At 36.8% G+C, this 20,036-nt stretch overlaps 1 protein-coding gene across 6 annotated transcripts in view; it reads right to left on the bottom strand.

Annotated features, from left to right (window-relative positions):
* Nucleotides 1–13: 13 nt before the first annotated feature.
* Nucleotides 14–20,036, bottom strand: part of RPGR (retinitis pigmentosa GTPase regulator) — a 47,770-nt gene continuing 27,747 nt past the window's right edge. For all 6 annotated transcript variants that reach the window (XM_074814561.1, XM_074814562.1, XM_074814566.1 and 3 more), the window contains 7 exons: nucleotides 11,453–11,608; nucleotides 10,794–10,918; nucleotides 9,486–9,668; nucleotides 8,443–8,605; nucleotides 6,997–7,103; nucleotides 5,224–5,289; nucleotides 14–4,198 (listed from right to left, as the gene is read on the bottom strand). In XM_074814561.1, coding sequence (XP_074670662.1) covers nucleotides 1,814–4,198; nucleotides 5,224–5,289; nucleotides 6,997–7,103; nucleotides 8,443–8,605; nucleotides 9,486–9,668; nucleotides 10,794–10,918; nucleotides 11,453–11,608 — 3,185 coding nt within the window. In that variant the 3' untranslated portion in view covers nucleotides 14–1,813. The remainder of the gene's footprint in view (nucleotides 4,199–5,223; nucleotides 5,290–6,996; nucleotides 7,104–8,442; nucleotides 8,606–9,485; nucleotides 9,669–10,793; nucleotides 10,919–11,452; nucleotides 11,609–20,036) is intronic.

Genomic DNA, 20,036 nt, shown 5'->3' with positions numbered 1-20,036 from the left:
CCACTCTATCAGAATATGAGGATACTTACCCTTTTCCAAAGACTTACACTTGCTGATGTCAAGACAATGTATTCCAGAAAATCCCAAAGCTTGAAACAGATTTCACAGGGACAAAATACAGTCACTGGACTAATTTTCTGTTATAGTTAGGCACAGCACATGACTGAAAGTGATCTTACCTTCAAATGCAGTATAAGAAGGGGTGACTGCGGTAGGAAGAGTCAAACTGGACTAGAGTCTACTGGCAAACTATTAATCTACTACAGCCTTTTTAGAAAATAAATTCTGGAGACACTGTGTCAAAGATAGTTTAATGCCAGTATCTTACAAAACAACATTAAAAAAATGTTTCATAATCTCAACATAAGTATTGATTCCATTAACACTTTTATTGAATAACATTTACTCATTCTGTTTCCTTTCTTCTCCTGTCTTTATTTTCAATTAGGATTTAAATAACTATTTTTCTAGAAAATGTCAATATGGAGATCTGTTTACAGAAATTTCTCAGACCGCTCATTAGCATGGTATTTAAGTAATAATGCTGTACAACGAGTCCCTATCCCTTCTTTTGCCAGTTTGACCACTAATAGTTGAGACAGTAATGCAATACCTTACAAAAATAACTTGCAAGATTTGCTTCTGTATTTTAAGGAAACTCCAGAAGTATTAACATACTTTGTCTTTTCCAAAAAGAATTCAGACTTTCATGCCACTTTCTCTACTATCCCATCTGGCTTTTTGGTTTATTACACTGTCCTCTTTTCGGAGATCACAGATGTGATTTTTAGGAGGGAAAACCACAAATCTCCAATGAGGAGAAGCTTAGGCTCTGATCCTGAAAACATATTTACACTTCACACTGCAACAAAATATTCCCCTCCTTGAGAACCTTAGTTAGATGACTAATGTAATGTAGTCTTTTGTAGGCAGATATAGAATCTTTTGTGTATTGCACAGTATAAACAAGTAAATAATTATAAATATATATAAACAATAAATATTTTCAAATTCTTAATTACATATCATCATCAAATGTTATAGTCAAAAACTATCCCTAAACAGATGCATTCTGATTCTAATGTAATCTAGGCCAGATTCTGAGACTTGTGTTTGTCTTTTTGCACATAATTGTGTGCTGACACCAAAATAAAAAGTCAACCTTAAGGCCTTTGAAAAAGCCCAGGCCTCCATTTACCCAGGCCTGCATTTCCATTTACCTCCCATCTACCAACCTATGCAAATTTGGCAACTTGTCCTTTCTTTAATTTACGCTGAGTACTCAAACATTTTACCAATATATGAACAGAAAAAAAGTAGGGAGAATGCATATGGAGTGATACCAAAATTTAAAAATATGCATCTTTGATAATTTACCAACACTCTTTTCAGATAAGGCACATTAACTAGCAAGCTATCCTGCAACTAAAATTGATGTATTATCTTAAGAAATCTGATTCAAAGGCAAAGAAGATTACACTGTTACAATGTATAATTCATGTTGTCAGCATGACATTATAATTTAATTAAGAGGCAAACACATTTTGCCTCCTCAGCAATTATTTTTTTAAATTTGTCAAATGTGATAGATGGTTGTGTGAATGACTGTATCAAAAATGTGTATGATTTCTGTCATAGAAGCTTCCAAAATCTAAACATTTTCTTCAGTCTTTTTCAATAAATTGGCACTTAAAGTATATGCATCATAATATATTTTGACTATATTAAAAATTTTTTTTAAGTAATAAAAATCAATCTGCCATAGTTCCAAAGTTTCCTGAATAGCCTTAAAATGCATCTCCAGTAGACTATGCTACTTTAGTGTTAAATAATGAGGTAGCACATTGTTCCAAAATTGTTCTGAATTATGTAAACCATTTGCTACATGCTGTTTGGACTTCATTTTTTGTCTAGAGCTGTTTAGTAAGGCAGTATTTTCTGTCTTCTCTGGCTTCCTGGTTTTGCTTTTATTTTGTGGAAGCTTATTACTATAGTTTTTTCTTTTACCTTTTGCTTTTTCCTCTTCCTCTCCTTCTTCCTCCTCTCCCTCATCCTCTTCTTCCTCCTCTCCCACAACCACTTCCTCCTCTTCTGGTTCTTCCCCCTCTCCCTCTTCCCCTTCTTGTTCCTCCTCTCCCTCTTCCCCTTCTTGTTCCTCCTCTCCCTCTTCCCCGTCTTCTTCCTCCCCTCCCTCTTCCTCTTCTCCCTCTTCCTCCTCTCCCTCTTTTTCCTCCTCTACCTCTTCCTCTTCCACTCCCTCTTCTGCCTCATCTTCTTCAACTCCCTCTTCTCCCTCTCCTTCTTCCTCCCCTCCTCCCTCATCTTCTTCCACTCCTTCTTCCTCTTCTTCCACTCCTTCTCCCACTTCTTCTTCCTGCCCTGCTCCCTCATCTTCTTCAACCCCTTCTCCCTCTTCTTCATCTTCCTCTTCTTCCCCTTCCACTTCTTCATTTTCCCACCCCTCTTCTTCCTTGTTTTCATTTTCTTCCCCCTCCTCCCCTTCTGCTTCTGCCTCTGCTCCCTCCTCCTCCTCCTCTTCTCTTTCCTCTTCAACTTCATCCTCCCCCTCTTCTTCTGCTTCTTCCACTCCATCCTCCCCCACCTCCTTAGTCCTCCTATTTGTAACTTTCTCTTCCTGTTCTTCTTCGGATACCTCTTCTTCTTCCCTCTCTGCCAATGATTCTTCTAACTCTTCCTCTTCACCCTCTTTGTCTTTTTCATTCTCCCTTTCTTCGCCTTCTTCATTTTCTTTTTCCTCGTCTCCTTCCTCTTCCGCCTCTAACTCTTTTTCTTCCTCCCCCTCTCTGTCTTCATCTCCTTCCTCACTCTTGTATCTTCCCTCATTTTTAACCTGTCCCTCCTTTTCTTTTTCAGGGTCTTCCTCTTTTGCATACTCCTCCTCCATATTCTCTTCTCCTTCACTCAGCATTTCTTCTTCCTCCATCAACCCACCTTCATATTCTTGCTCTTTGCCATCTTCCTGATCAATCTCTTCAGTCTCTTCTGAACCCTCATTCTCACTGTCTCCTTCAGGCTGTGACTCCTCTCTTTCATTTTCTTCCTCATTATCTTCTTCCTCTTCGTCTCTTTCTACTGAAACTTCATCTCTATCTTTTTTAGCCTCACTCTCCTCTTCTTCCTCCCCTAGTTCACCTTCAGTGTCAACTGTTTCATCTAGTTTTTCTTTTTCATTTTCACACTTTTCACTGCCTTCACTCTCCTGATTAGATTCCTCCTCATTCTTAATTTGTAACTGCCTGTCTTCATCAGATTTAGCTTCAGAGTTTGTTTCTTCCTCATTCAGGCTTTTTATATCAGTCTCTTCTACATATTCTTTCTCATTGTTTGTAGCTTGCATCTCCTCAATTTCACTGTCTTCTTTTTCGAAGTACAAATTTTTCACTTTTTGTACTGTTTTCACTGCCTTCTGGACCTCTCTGCCTGCATAGTAGTTATCTTCTTTTTCCCTACTCTTAAGTACATATTTTGGAAGATCATTACTACTTTCCTCAGTTGAAGATGATGACATACTTACAGCTATTTGTTTCAAAAACTGATCCTTTTTTTTAAACCCTCTCTGCTCTTCACTACTTTCTTCTCGTCTGACACATATTCTTTCACATTTATCAGATTTTTCAACAGCATCCCTTATTTTGTTTTGCCTTTCTATTGCTTCTTGACTTCCTTGCTTTTTAGTAGGATTGTATTTTTGTACAATTAATGAATCAGTCTGGGGCTGATCCCTAGATGAAGAAGGAAGTACATCTATTTTAAGAGATTGCTTAGATCTGACAACTTTTGACGTTTTATTGGAAGAATTTGTTTTTTCAGTCAGAATTTGTTTTTCAGTGGGAAGATTGTAAGTTACATCCTCTCTGACAAATTCAGTATTTTCCACATATTCTTTTTTCCTTTTCACTAGTCTGCATTTGTTCCTAGTAATTTGTTGAACACCACTTCCAAAAGTACTAACACTTTGTGCATGCTCAGATTTACCTTTCACTGTATTTTTATTGGCCACAGGCTTTCCTACAAAGGCACTACTTTTTCCTAAATCTTGTCCTGGTGACTCTGAAAGTGAAGAGTGCTTTTGTAAAGAGCCAGAGTCTAATTTTGACCCCTCCTTCATGAAATCAGAATCCTTGTTCTTCAGCCCACCCTTACCATCTCTTTTCAGTTTCACATTTTTATTGTTCTTCTATTCCACATGAGAAGCAGAAAATTAAAAAGAAAGAAGGAAAGCATTAAGGACAAATGACAGCAAAAGAAAAAGATTACAAAAATATCTAAACAAGAAAAGAAACAATTTGTGTGAGGGAACTGAGAGATAGCATAAAAGGTAAAGTATTTTACATGAAATGAATTTACAGTGCACATATTAAAGGAATGTAACATTATGTTGATGGTAAATGTACTACTACACCTTTTTCACTATCCAAGCAAAGTGAATGCAGTAAGGACTGTGCAGCCAGTACCATGTGCCATAAGCTAAAGAACACGCAATTGCATGAGGCTGTGTGAACTACGGCTCTCTTACACCTTCCTCCACCTTTCCCCTTGGGAAATCTTCTGATGCACTCACTGTAATGCTCTTTCTAGTAAGTTTGAAAATCTGTTGTCTTTCTGCTTTAAAATTTACAGTTATTTAACAAATTCTGCAGAAAAAATTTTAAAATATAAAATAAAAATTATAATGAAATATACCAAAATTCTGAAATGCTGGGATCACTTTAGGAGTGAAACAGAAACATAATACAAAGTATTTTAATTCAATAATTAAAACCACTATTATTGCTCCTTTAAATATACTCCATGGTGAATATCTGTAAATAAAATCTTTACTTACTTTGTATCGCAGAAGTCAATTAAAATATTTTAATATCAATAAACACTAGAAATGTATGTTATCAGCTTAAGTTACAAATTATATATAATAGTCTCTTGCTCCTTACACTGGTAAATTATTATATACTGTCATCTCAAACTATGTTGGATATGAGGAGTTCTACATGCCTGCACAAATTCTCTCTGACTTCAGACAGCTTTTTAGGATTTTACCTCATAGATATTCAGAAAATTAGCAAGAGAAGGCCTAGAAAATTTGCCTAGCTTTTTAAAAAACTCAAAGCAAAACAATAAGTACAAGGATAATACAAGAATTAGAGATCTTTTAAACATCAGTATAAGTATACATATATATATATATATAATTAGTCACAATACCTTTTGTTTCTGGAGTGGCGATAATTTTAAGGACTGGTCACTGGGATTCAATTTCATTGCATGTGTCTGCAAAAAATAAGATCTCTATTAAAAAAATAAATATAATAGAGAAAGCAGCATCAAAGCTCATTTCTACTAAACAGAGTTATTATATGAACGTTTTAATATTACTGAACAGTCAGGTTGAGACAAATCTGTATGATCACTCAACTCACTTATTTCACTTCCATTCCCTCATTTATTGCTTATCAAGAGAGTGAGCAGTAACCAGCTTAGATGGCAACATCTAAACTGTCTACAGAAACGGAAAGCTATATGCCCTCTCTTGCAACCCACAAGCATATTTTAGATCCACCTTCCACTCACCATGATGTTGTGGCTGGAAATATAACACCTTACACCCTTATCCTCACAATGTTCAACTTAACATCCAGTTTGATACCACACCCTTGAAAGAACATGTTCAAAGAAACATGTAGCAGAAGTTTTCATTGGAATCTAATGTCTTTATCTCTTCTACATAAAGCAAAAAACCAAAAGGCAAGGTAATGTAGAATACTACTAAGTGAGATTTTTGTCATCCCTTCCCATACACTTCAAATGACAAGATAATGTTCTCTGTTGCTGTCTGTTAACTGCTTATGCTTAACCACCATATTCTTTTTCAACAGAGTGAGAATGGACAGTTCTGGTTTCTGACTCCCAAGAATTTGTATCATCAATATGATATTGAAAGTTTTTCGTCCTCTTGTCACACTTGTCAATAAGAAGTATGTTGCCACAGTTTAGAAAAACTGAAACAACTGTGCTGTAACAGATTATTTTCAATCAGATTCAAGAAGAGCAATCATTTTTTTGTATTTTGACAAGTTTGCCTGACAGACTTTTTTCAAATGTACTGTTTCATTCTGATAAACATTTTAAAATTGACTCATGATGAGTACAAAAATGAAAAGGAGAAGGAAGACTAGCACATAAAGTGTGCAATATGTCATAAATAATGCTTCAGTAAATGAATGAAGGCCACGTTGTGCATCACATCTGAAAACAATTTTTTTCTTGAAAATGAAAAGTCTTATAACTGTTAAATAAATAGTATGCACAGATTGTTAAATTACTAAGTACTGTTAAGTACAAACAAGTAATAATTCCTGTAAAATGTGCAATCCCTCCAGCATAACTGACAACATATTCTGAGCTGAGTCCACAGTTGCTCATTTGTTTCCATTCCATTGAAGTTTAAAAAAAGACAAAACCCAGCAGTCTTTGCAGTGAACTGTGTTAAGGCCAGGACATACCCTATCTGCCAAGAGAACAAAATGTTTTGGGTAGGTGTACAAGTGATAAGGGAACATATTTTTTAAATAAAAGAAATATGTAGGAACATGTTCGGGGATCACCAAATAATCAAAATGTCTGTATTTTAGTCTTCCCTTTAATATGATCCACCTGTGTACTAAAAAAGCTCTTCCTGGAACAGGAAAAGACAGCTCTCTGCTTCATTTCCTGCAACCTTCTCTCTTGGAAATCATCAAGAAGAGGAAGGTCAGAGACAGAGATCACCATGTGGTATCCACTGTCCTTTTCCTCTTCTTTCTGATATCCAGAGCTAAAGCATGGGGAGGGGCATGCTCACTTAAGAGTATGTCAGTACTTACGACTTTCTGAGCTAGCCAGGAGTTCTGTACCAGAACTTGAAACATGATTTAGCTGCTTTGTTCTTCCCCGGCATAAAAATGATCAAATCACAGATTCATTAGTGGAATATATTACCATATTTAGGATGTCAGTTGTATTTCCAAGGTTTCTGTCATTATTCTCATTATCTGAATCTTCTTCTGCAGAGCCTTCCCCAGGTTTATCTTTTTGATGATTCTTTTCTTCAAGGTAAAACAGGGAGAAGTAAACAAATGCCACAGGAACAAGCAATAGATATCAAACAGAACACCGACTCTTGTAAAATAGAGATTATCTCTATTTTACTGACATAAGACTGAAGTCCTGAGATTTATCATTCCCCCAGCCTAAGACACAGCAGAAACACTTCCACCTCCTTTTCATCAGTATTGCGCTAGAGGTAGCTCAGGAACCTGGCCTCAGTGCACTGTAGATCTCTGACCATTTTTGCAGGTTTGCAAAGGATAAATATTACATAGGACAAAGCTTCTTTTGGTTAATCCCTTTAATAATAGTGTACCAATAAGACTAAATTAGCTGCAGTCATATTATCTACATTGCACATTATCTGTAGATGGATAGAGAGACAGTTGGTTTAACTCCAATGCAGCATCATAAAAATGTACCTACATCATTTTCAGGTGCACCTTAAGTTCATCAGATACAAAACCATTTTCACATGGCACAAAACCTGAGGTTTTAGGCCTTAGAAGACTCTAAAGGCAATACAAATTTAATTGCATTGTTTTCCTGGAACCAGAAATGCTAATGGACATGCTGGCAGCTTTACAAATAATCACTTAATACTAACTGAATTAATTCCTTTCAAATTGGATTTGACTGTCCAATAAATCTGAGCTAACTTTTACACAGAAGCACTGCATTCTACACTCTTCAGCATTGCTCTTCCCAGGAAATCACACATGCCCAGGAACCCAGATGAAGTCCAGAACTGCTCTAGAGAATCTCTGTAAAAGTCCAGCACTGTATCAAGTATCGTTGTTATCCCAGCTTCTGCATTAGCAAGAATATTGCAAATCCTTACTATCTTATATAACAGAGAGTGAAGAGTACTTTTGCATTTCCAAGTGAAGAAGAAAGATCCTGTAAGAATTAGTAGACCTCTTTTCTTATCCAAGGTGTCTTGTAGGCCTTCGTGTGTCTTTAAGATTGTTCCTAATAATTTTCTTTTCTGTAATTATTTTTCTTTTTTGTGAAAATAGAGAAAGCGGTTACTAATCTTACAGTATTTTTGTGAAGTCCTATTTCTACAGGCCTGAGGAACCATAGGTACAATTTAGAAGTTGTTTTTCTTTCACTCAATGTTCCTCTAAATCTTTAAGCATGTTTTCCAAACAGGAACAATGTGAGGCAATTTCTTGTATGCATTTCTCAACTTTCATGTCTGTATGCTACCAGACCCTCTTGAGGTAAGACTGAAACGTAAACCTTTTGTGTTCAAAGTGGGTATTTGTTTATGAATTATGAGAGCCAAACTACGTAATCATCAGAAAACAGCAGCAAGATGTGGGAACACTTCACCTTTTTTACGGTTTCTATCCTTCATAGGTTCAGCTTTAGGAAGACTTGTAGAAAAATAGAGTGGGCTAGTGTTGCTAGTCACAGGCAGTGAAGATTTTAAGAAGCTTTCTCCCAGTGGAGGCAGAGTTCGTGCCATTTGAATAAACTGTTCTGGTGACTTTTCCTTTAGAAGAATAAAAAAAAATATTGAGAGTAAGAGTAGAAGAATAAAATGTAAGCAGCCTCTCATACTTAACAGTGGTATTTTCTTTTAGCTGATGATACGGTGTTGTAACTTTGTATACGAAGCATAAACAAAATTTCTTTGATATTTTAATTATTTACAGTCCTAAAAAGTGGAGAGGTATATAGTGGGATATTTCAGGTCATTCCTAAACAAAAATCTCAAGCAGTCTTGAAATATAGACAAAGGAGAAAAAGAACTTTGATTTTTATTTAAAATGAAAATACAGGTCTCTCGAATAACACTGAGGTATTTAATCCACAATATAAATATGTTTTTACAAAATTAATGTAGTCTTATGGTAGAATTAGTTTTCAGACAAGTAAGTGAAAAGATCCACTCAAGGAAATGACATGGAATGTGTAGTGGAGATAAAGGAGAAGAAACTGCTATTTTTAGTAGCCACAGGATCTTAGGAACATTTCAAGCTGATTGTGAAACTTTCTCCTTTTATATTTTATAAACCAGCAACTTTCTGAATATATTCAAGGACTCAGAGCAAAAAAAAGAGTCAGGTTCTTCTTCTTTTTAAAAAATATTTCTAAGATATTTTAAAAAATGCAAAGGAACAGGCTCTACATTTTAGAATTTAAAAAAATACAAAATTAATTTCAGTCTTTTTCATAGAAATAAACAAGTAAAATCTGACCAATACCTATCTTGTACCTGGATCAATTTTGTTGCCAGGGCAGATATTCATTCTTCTTTTTATACATTAAAATTAAACATGTATTTTAAGGAGATAAATTTATTTCCTGGGTATATGCTGTGATTTTAGCTTTCCTAAAAGTATGGCAACTCCAAACAGCTCTGAATTTACCCTCTCTCGACGTCGCATTCGTGCTGATGTTAGTTGTAAGGTGTTTGTTAGTAGTGAGTCTCCACTCATTTTAGAAAAAGTAGCAGTCAAACGGCTCTCATACAAATCTTCTAAGACTACTTGTTCAGATCCTTTAGGTCTTGGAGCAGCAAAAACTAGCATGTGACAACCACCACAAGCAACCTACAGCACCAAAAAAAGGTCTGATTATTTCATTTGCATGTATCAATACAAAGATCTAATTGTCTTATGACCATCTCTAGGGACTTAGATATAAGAAAAACATAATAAAAGAGATATTAAATTGCTTCAAATTCAGGTCCTAATGACGTTAGCAAGATAAAAGTACTTAATTACATTTATTAATGACTACTGATCTATGTTCATTTCTTCCTACTTAAACACAATATATTTGTATTGAACAGAACACAAGATAGGTCTTTCAAATTACTGAAGAAAGCAATTTCCACTGATTTTCAAGGGATTTTAGCTAACTATTTTGATGCAAGTCAAATGTGGGCAATACTAATAGCTTCAGTGATACAAACCTAGATATTTTATCACAAAATCCACAAAATGTAAAACAAGTCCTACACTCTCCAACAAAGCATTTTTACGTAAAGATCAGATTTTTCACGTTTTAAAAACTTTAAAACCCTTACCACTTCTGATAAAACTTTCTTAAACTCTAAGTCCAGTAAACAAACAGAAGTGATCAACAGACTTTTGTCCCAAATTTTGCTCAATCCTGACTCATGTTTGCATTTTTGATGCTGGCAACTCTGTGACATTTATTTCTTAAACACTTCAAGAAAGAGATGAAAACAATGCCCTTAAAAGAAAAGCATATTTCTGCTTTCTCATCCTGTTTGGATTCAAAAAAGCAACTCCTCAAATTTTCTTAAGGTTTAAAACTCTCCCACTGTACAAATAATCATTAAAATTAAAAAGATGACACTCTGATGTTTTCAGAACAGATATTAGTTTCCCCCTACTGCCAACAACTTAAGAGTAACAAATACTTAATATTATAGGCTACCACAACTCTGTAGACCAAAACACTATAGCACAACACTACCAAATACAACCCTAAAAAGCAGTCTGTATGTGTAGTCCAAGCCAAATACATTCTAAACTACATGAACAGTAAGTATAGTAAGTATAATTTCCTTTTTTTTTCAATTTGTACTGTCTACTAACTAAATGTTATAGAAATAATTCTATAATGAGATTTCAGCTCTCATTAGTAATGTGTTTCATCAAAAAAGAAATATTTTGATGTCTGTGAAGCATGAACAAAAGTTTTACCAAAAGGACTGTGAACCTCAAGAAATTATAACACAGAGTGGGATCAAACTGATTTGTAAAATTCTCTTCTCCAAGGCCTAACTTGCCATGTCGCCCATCTCCAAAAGTAAACATGAGGCCATTCTCTGTATGTGGAAAGCAAAGGATGTTATTAATAACAAAGATTCAATACAAAACCAGGACAAAACCATTACAAAGTAACAGGCCATGCAAGTAAGGAGTATTTCTCTTCCAAAAGCAAAACCTGAACAATTATTTTTAGATTTTCAACAGATGACTATGATCAAAAAATATGTACATTTTCAGGCAAAGTAGTCTGAGATGAGAGTTAGTCTAGACAATTTGTTTAAAAAAAAAAACCAACAATAAAATAATAAGATTGAAATTGTATAGAAAAAAAAAGGCTTCTAAACAAGAATACTTGTTAGCAAGGCACAATTATGAGGTTATAATTCCCTAGGAGATACTGGGAGAGCTATGCATGGCATGGCTGAGAATCATAAATTCCTAATACTGAATCTGGCTTTCTCACTAGCTCACAGCCTTTAGAACTAGTAAGTTTGCATATGTCTTCTTCTATTGCTCATTTTATAAAGAAAGATTTTACAGTATCAGAGAGAGTCGCTGGAAGTACATTTCAGAATTTTTCACTTACATACCTGCTATGACAGCAGTATGATTTTCCCCACATGTAATGTTACATATTTTATGCCTTCTCAGGTGTTTCACAGACTTTGGTACTGAAGTTTCAAAAATAAAAGTACCATGTCCCAGCTGCCCATATTGTCCAAGTCCAAAAGTATATACATCTGTCTCTGAAAATGTACAGGCAAAGTTAACCACAAATATGCTGAGAGATATATATATATTATAACCTGCTTTCTATTAGCCAAATGGAAATCAAATGACATCAGCATCAAAAAAGCAATGTTTTATCAGTTAAAAAATGTATCAACTAATCAATTACATTTACCAATAACAAAATACAACAAAATAAGAAACAGGAAATGAAGCACTAAAATATATACAGAAAAAAATTTTGAATGGTTCAATATGCAGTATATTTTCTAACATAACTGCAAAATAATTCACTGATCCCGTGTACACAAAATATCAGCTAACAAAAAATTTATGGGAGTTTATATACTGCAATTAATTCAAGACCACATTTACATATATGTGCATTTCCAAGTACAATAGTCTCATCTTAATTTCTGGTTACCTACATAACCCTAAACTTAATAGACTAGACCTCTTTAAACCAGTACTAATTTGTGTGTAAGAAGAGACTGAAACAATAACAGAATAGGTATCAATATTCTGTTCAGCTACCAAATAAGCCCTGCATTAAATACAGAGAACACTAAAATTGTCTTATCTCGTGACAGAATAATCATCTTTCCACATTTATATTTTGTCCATTTAATGGACTGGCTGTGCCAGGAAAAAGAGTAAGAGTTTATCCAAAGCAATAAAGATTCTTGGTGTGTCCATCCCTGGCACTCCATCACAACAGGGGAAGACTGTGAAGCTTGGAAATCTTGATGAGGTCATGCTTGAAAAAGGAAATTCAAAGACTAAGGTTTTTTGGGAAAAGGAGTTTTCCTAGAATTTTATGCCCTGACCCTTTTACTTCTGCATGTAGCCAACAAAGGAAAAGCTAGAGAAGTACTACTTAAAATACTTGAAAAATTGTTATGAAAATCTGGGAAAGATTGAGAAGGACAAAAAATATTCTAAATCAAGCAAAGAAACCTGATGCTTGGAAGTAATATATTGTTAAATCTTTGTTAAGAACATGGTACACAGCATGCCTACCCCTGCTGCACAGATGAGAATGTTACCTGTATAAAAACGTATGTTTGGTAAGTGCCTAAATTATACTGACACTATTTAAGTTAGAATTAGATATATTGCATTTAAATCTAAGGAGGACAGGGAGTCATGGATTTACTATGTAAGTCTGATTACTTTGTATGAACAATGCAAGCCTTACTAATGACTATGCCCTTGAAGAGACACTAAAAGATTGATAACAGGGGAACATCCTGCCCAGAAGGTGCTGAAAGTTGAGTAATTGCCAAAGCAGCATTAAGTCAGCAAAAATCTATGGTAACTGGGGGAAACGTAAAGACAGCAGAAGGAGATCGTAACCACCGCTCAAATTAAGACCAAAAAGACCTGCCCCCCCTCACCCTTTGAGTTTGTGCAGAATAATAAAAAGACTCTGTATTAAATCGAGACAAGACATGTTATTAATCAATGAGGGACAAAGTGATAAGAAACTAACCACTGGTCATTACAACAAACATTTATTCATGCAGTTTGAAGTGTATAAATATGTCGTTTGCCTGTGTGCGGTGTGCTGGCTTTGTGGAATTACCGCCTAGAACCCATCTTTGCGCAAACATGAAATAAAATACCTCTGCTCTGTGTGTATACTGGCGTATTGTACACTGGGTAAATGACTCCGCTTGTGGGACAACACCATCAGGTCAAAAATCTCACCACCTTCAAAAGTAAGAGAGGAATAGGCACCCACGGCAGAATGTGTGGAACAACAATCCACAAAGAATCTTTGCTTTTTGAGCACTTCTTTGTGTCAAGGAAACAAGGCAACTGGAATAGCAAAGCAAGTTCCAGTGCCACAAAAGTAGTTTATACTGTGTGACCGAATTCTCAGAGCAGCCACAAACTGGAGAAATATGAAAAAGAAATTATGTTACCATTTCTTCAAACTAATCCTCCACTACTGTCAGTGAAAGAGAAAGAAGAGACCAGATTCCATGTTACTACCATAGTACACCTACTAACTTATGCTGAACTTTCTGATTTCAAAGGAACCATGATGAAGTACTGTAACACTACATATGGAAATGTTCTTTCTAGGAAAGGGTTTGCCCTTTCTGTCCCTTTTAAATTTTTCCGTATTAAGATGTCATGAATTCACACCATAAAAAAACCACAATGGTCTCATACTTTTTCAAATTGTAGATGAAAAATATTGAGTAAAGCTGTTTTTTTACTAAATGTAATAGTAAAGCTCCCTCTGCTGGAAATTGCAGTAGATGAAAGCAACATGTTCGCAGGCTCTTTAAAAAGTAAAAATAAGAAATTTTCTGTAACATTTAGACTTTCTGTGTAAGAATCAAGAAACTACACCTGAAAGACAGGAGCTTTCTCTAAGGGAACCAGAGTCTCATCCCTATTTTAGTAAATGACTTTCTCAGGATGGCTGATTCAATAAATTCTGTTTAGAAGCACTGCATTTGTCTTAACATTTCTTTGGAAAATGGCAGATCTTGTTAACTTTCAAATTATATGCCATTATCTGATTAACATAATTATTTTGAGTGAAGTTGGACTTTTTTCACAGTCTCTTTAATCCTAGCTTGAAACATGCAATGCCTTTTGCATTGAGGGACGGAGATATTCTCAAATGTGAACCTTAAAAGTATAGGAAACTACTTCTTTTCCTCTGTTTCTATGGATAATGAGGAGAACGGGCCAATCCAAAACCAGGTTAGAGTGCCTTTATAAGAAGAATTATTTCTTCCACTGCCTATATAGACCAGGGGCACCTAAATTTTGCTCCTCCTAAATTTGCTTATTAGTCAATTATCAAGGCACAGGAAGGCAAAAACCTTGTACCCTTCTTAAATGATTCACCGTTCTGGTGCAGAAGTGAGGCCAAACCTCAGTAATAATCTCATTTAGCAGAAGCAAGATATCTCCTCCAATCTGTCTTTATAAATACATGGAAAGATAAGTCTATGGCAAAGCAACCTCACAGACTTAGTAATAAAATGACAGAGGTCCATTTCTTCAGTCTGAACTTGAATTTGTAAATGAATTTGCCTACAGCATGAATCCAAAAGGGGATATGGCCCCACTGTCACCCTCTTCTTACTGTCACAGAATCACAGAATCATCTAGGTTGGAAAGGACCTTGAAGATCATCTAGTCCAACCATTAACGTAGCATTGGCAGTTTCCAACTACACCATATCCCTCAGCACTAAGTCGACCCTACTCTTAAACACCTCCAGGGATGGGGACTCCACCACCTCCCTGGGCAGCCCATTCCAACGCCTAACAACCCGTTCTGTAAAGAAATACTTCCTAATACCCAGTCTAAACCTTCCCTGGTGCAACTTGAGGCCATTCCCTCTTGTCTTATCACTCATTACTTGGTTAAAGAGGCTCATCCCCAGCTCTCTGCAACCTCCTTTCAGGTAGTTGTAGAGGGCAATGAGGTCTCCCCTCAGCCTCCTCTTCTCCAGACTAAACAACCCCAGTTCCCTCAGCCGCTCCTCGTACGACATGTGCTCCAGACCCTTCACCAGCTTTGTTGCCCTTCTTTGGACACGCTCGAGTCATTCAATGTCCTTTTTGTAGTGAGGGGCCCAAAACTGAACACAGTAATCGAGGTGTGGCCTCACCAGTGCCGAGTACAGGGGTAAGATCACTTCCCTGTCCCTGCTGGCCACGCTATTTCTGGTACAAGCCAGGATACCATTGGTCTTCTTGGCCACCTGGCCACACTGCTGGCTCATGTTCAGCCGGCTGTCAATCAACACCCCCAGGTCCCTCTCTGACTGACAGCTCTCCAGCCACTCCTCCCCAAGCCTGTAGCGCTGCTGGGGGTTGTTGTGGCCCAAGTGCAGCACCCGGCATTTGGCCTTATTGAAACTCCTACAGTTGGCCTTAGCCCATCGCTCCAGCCTGTCCAGGTCTCTCTGCAGAGCCTCCCTACCCTCGAGCAGACCAACACTCCCACCCAACTTGGTGTCATCTGCAAACTTACTGAGGGTGCACTCGATCCCCTCCTCTAGATCATCAATAAAGATGTTAAACAGGAGTGGCCCCAAAAACGAGCCCTGGGGGACACCACTCGTGACCGGCCGCCAACCGGATTTAACTCCGTTCACCACAACTCTTTGGGCCCGGCCATCCAGCCAGTTTTTTACCCAGCAAAGCATGTGCCCATCCAAGCCACGATCAGCCAGTTTTGCCAGGAGAATGTTGTGGGAAACGGTGTCAAAACGGTGTTGTCAGTCCCAGTAAGGATATGGTTGGATGAGACAAATAAAACATACTGCCAGCAAAAGGACAGATCTTGTTCCCCCATTCTCTCTCTTCAGTCCCCACTAGCACTGTCTCTGCTGCCCACCTGGCTATGTGGTGAGCCAGCTCAGCTCAGTAAGCCAGGTTTTGGGGGTTTTGCTGATACAGTTCTCCTGTAGAATGGCCAAGGCAGCACCAGAGTGGTACAAAGGGAGAGGAAAGACATATGGCCAGAGCAGCACGAGGGAAGCAGCACTGCCTCCAGTGCATCAGTGAATCATAAGAAAGGCTCAGCCATATTAACAGCACCCACAAGAAACAGAACACAAGTCCTGTCTTGGCCTCGAGGAAGGAAATGCTGCATCCACAGCAGCAGCCCATGAGAAGGGTCCTTGAAGGATGAAGAGAAATGGTTTCAGAGCTTACGCAGAAGCCAATGGCTTTACTGTACCAAGTGACTTCCAGCACTTGAGTGCTGTGACTGCTTCTCCTTTACTTCCTACACTTTTTTTTTTTGGAAGAACAGGGATATTTCCCTGCAACTGTGTATCATCCACCTTTGCAGGCATCTTCTGGAGTATGTAACAGTTCTTTAATCTCTATGACCATTGTCACTATAAATACAATAGTCCTAGGCAAAAATCTATATAGCTTTCAGATTTTTTTAAACACATGCTATTTGCTGAAAGAACTGAGTGAGCTCCAAGAGTGTTTTTAAGATTCATGCATTCCTTGCTATGTATTTAACACTACGGACAAAGTTAAAAATCCATGGAAGAAAAATGGAAACAGACAGGTGCTTATATCTCTCCACATAGATTCATTCCCCTTGAATGTTATTATTACTACTACTACTACACTAGTACTACTATTAGTAGGTTATTAGTGGGCTATTCACTCTTACAATAGCTTTATTTTTAAACAGCTTATGCTTAAAAATATTACTGTAAAAATCGTCTGTCAACACAATACTGTTTTACCAGAGCTAGTAATTGGATTTGGGGATTTCAGTATAAATAGTATACAGACTTAAGAATGGCTTGAAAAATCTAGATAAGCCTATATGGTTTGAACAGTCAGTTCTGTCATGAAAAGGTAGATACTCTTCATCCTTTTCATCCTCTTTCAAAAGGGTATCTTCACTTTCTTTTCTTTTTAAAAGACCTTGAGACAGAAGACGAAAAATCCAACATTTTACATACTAACACACTAATGTGCTGTATTGTTGTGTCAAACAATCTATTCTTGAAGGACTGCTTCACCTTTTCCTTTGAAGAGACATCTTTGCTCTCCCTCCTTTCAGAGAATAAAAGGAGGCAATATATCCTTTTATAGACAGGATTATTTCCAGAGGATTTGTGATCATCTGAAAAAAAACTGGAAGATATTAAGGCCACTCCCAATCATCTGTTTCTTCCTCTCCAATTTCTAGATTCACAAATTATTATTATTCTACCTTTTAAAAAGCTTAACTGAAAAAGTATGCAAATTGAGATTGCTGCTCTCTCATATTTCATTTGAAAGTGACGATACCAACAGCTTTCATTTTCAGTAGAAAGCATTTGCAAGCATTGTGGGTAGTGGATGCATCTTTTTTTTTTAGTTTCTGAGAGAAGTCATCTGGGATGAGGCTATGATCTTCTTGAACTGGCTGATAGACTGTCACAAAATGAATAGGTTTGTGCTGCTACAGCGAGAGAATGTTTTTGCATGATAGAATTTTCAACTGCGATTCTGTTTATTCTCTAGAACAACTGCAAATATTAAAGGCAGAAGTAACAATAAGACTTGTAAAGAAGATGGTTTCCAATACCATATTCAACATTTCTAAAACCTTTAAAGAGTTTTTTTCCAAGTCATTGCTCTCAATGGTTTAATTTTTTGTTCTTGAAAAAAAATTGAGTTTCCCATTTTGGAGTTTCAGAGAAAAAAATGAATTATTTTAATATATACTTTCTACCATTTACTCTGATACTTGTTGGAGAGATTCCAAACAGTAGCTTGATTTAATAACCCAGATAACAGTGGTTCTTACCATACAAAATTGCCAATAGAATAGATAAGACAGTCATAAAAAAGAAATCACATGAAGTTCTTTGGAATAGACTAATTATGTATGAGAGTCAGGAAGAAATTTGCCTTATACTCAGTAAGATAACTGGATTATGCTTTCTCCTGATTCGATAAACCCTAAGTAGAACTGATGACAAGAAATGAGCCAAGATGTGCAACAGTCTCTCCATATGACATTTTATCCTATCCTATCCCTATGTTAAATGAGATAGATGAAACGGGGGAATTTACAATAGTCAGACACTCACTTCTTATTCTTTAAGACTGAAACGACACCCTGAAAAACTGGAAAGACCCTGAAAAGATGAAAACCGCATCAGTATGTATTGTGTTACTAAAGCCAAGCAGCACCCATTTGGATGGAAGATGATACTTGAAATTTGGAATTTCTTCATAATTGTACTACTTTCTTAGTTTAGGAAAATTAGCTTAAAAGAAGTATAAATGTTTCCACTCCTCTTTAAAGATATGTCCCTCATCAGAATTCTCAATTTGTGGTCACGCCACTTATCTCAAGATGCAATATATGCTTCAGTACTGATTTCAAGTTAAGTTTCTGGTGCAAAGCCTATAATGCATGTATGCTACACCCATTTCTAAATGATTAGTGTCCAAATCTATCTCTTTCCCCAATTTTTTCCCCAAATGTTGAGTCAAAAAAATTTCTGTATATTAACTCTCCTGACAAAGTGTCTTTCACTTGAGACAGTATTTCCATTATCCTCTACTCTTGTTCAAAGTGTCTTAGGCAGAAGTTCACAGATGTAACCTATTTAATAATAACTGAATCACATTTGAAAGCATCTATCTGACCTTTCACTCTTGTCACAACAACTATTAATCTTTAGGAAAATGTATTTTGTTGCAGGATATTGTTTTCCTCTTCTCTTGTCTCAACTGGATCTTCTGGCACACAATGCTTTGATCATCAACTGCCAGCTAAGCCAGCACTGAATTTCTTATTTTCCTTCTACTACAAGATCTATTTCCACAGGCAAACAAATCTTACATATTAAGACACTGACTTACTACGGTGTTTTCTTCACTGTATTTGTCTTTTGGCATTTATATTTTTCCTCTTCATTCTAGCTCTTGTACAGATTTCACTATAATAATGATGTCATCCAGGTCTACATCTTCCTACTAAATCTCTGTAACAGTCATTTGTTATAATGAAATTTTATCACATGAAATACCATTAAAACAAAATATCTATTGGTTGGCTTCAGATTTATGGTTAAAAAAATAATCAGTAATGATAATCAAACACTTTCTGCAAAACTTCACTTTATAACCCATAAAATAATGCTATGATTTGTACATTTTCTGGCCTCAAATTTATGGTATTTTTTTTCCTAATAATGATAATCTGATTTCAGGTAAACAAGTTTATTTTATGACAGAATACTGCCAGGGTAAGACTGTATGTTGGTGGAAGAAGAGAGACAAAGCCATTGAAATATAGACAAACGTTTGCATTATTTGCATAGCCTCCATTTTCTAAAAGGGAAAAAAAGATGACCCAGGGAACTACAGGCCAGTCAGTCTCACCTCTGTGCCTGACAAGATCATGGAGCGGATCGTCCTGGAAACTATGCTAGGGCACATGGAAAATAAGGAGGTGATTGGTGACAGCCAACAGCTTCACTAAGGGCAAATCGTGCCTGATGAATTTGGTGGCCTTCTAGGATGGGATTACAGCATTGGTGGATAAGGGAAGAACAACTGACGTCATCTACCTGGACTTGTGAAAAGCATTTGACACTGTCCCACACGACATCCTTGTCTCTAGATTGGAGAGACATGGGTTTGACAGATGGACCACTTGGTGGATAAGGAATTGGCTGGATGGTCACACTCACAGAGTTGCAGCCAATGGCTTGATGTCCAAGTGGAGAGCGGTGACAAGTGGCTTTTCTCAGGGGTCGGTATTGGGACGGGCGCTGTTTAACATCTTTCATGGCGACACAGAAAGTGGGACTGAGTGCACCCTCAGCAAGTGCGCTGACAACACCAAGCTGTGTGATGCAGTCGACAAGCTGGAGGGAAGGGATGTGCCATCCAGGGGGACCTGGACACGCTTGAGAGGTGGGCCTGTGTGAAC

Source organism: Strix aluco, chromosome 2, assembly GCF_031877795.1.
Source record: "Strix aluco isolate bStrAlu1 chromosome 2, bStrAlu1.hap1, whole genome shotgun sequence".
NCBI lineage: Eukaryota > Metazoa > Chordata > Aves > Strigiformes > Strigidae > Strix > Strix aluco.
Note: the sequence above shows the minus strand (reverse complement) of the source record. Positions and strands in the feature narration are given on the sequence as shown.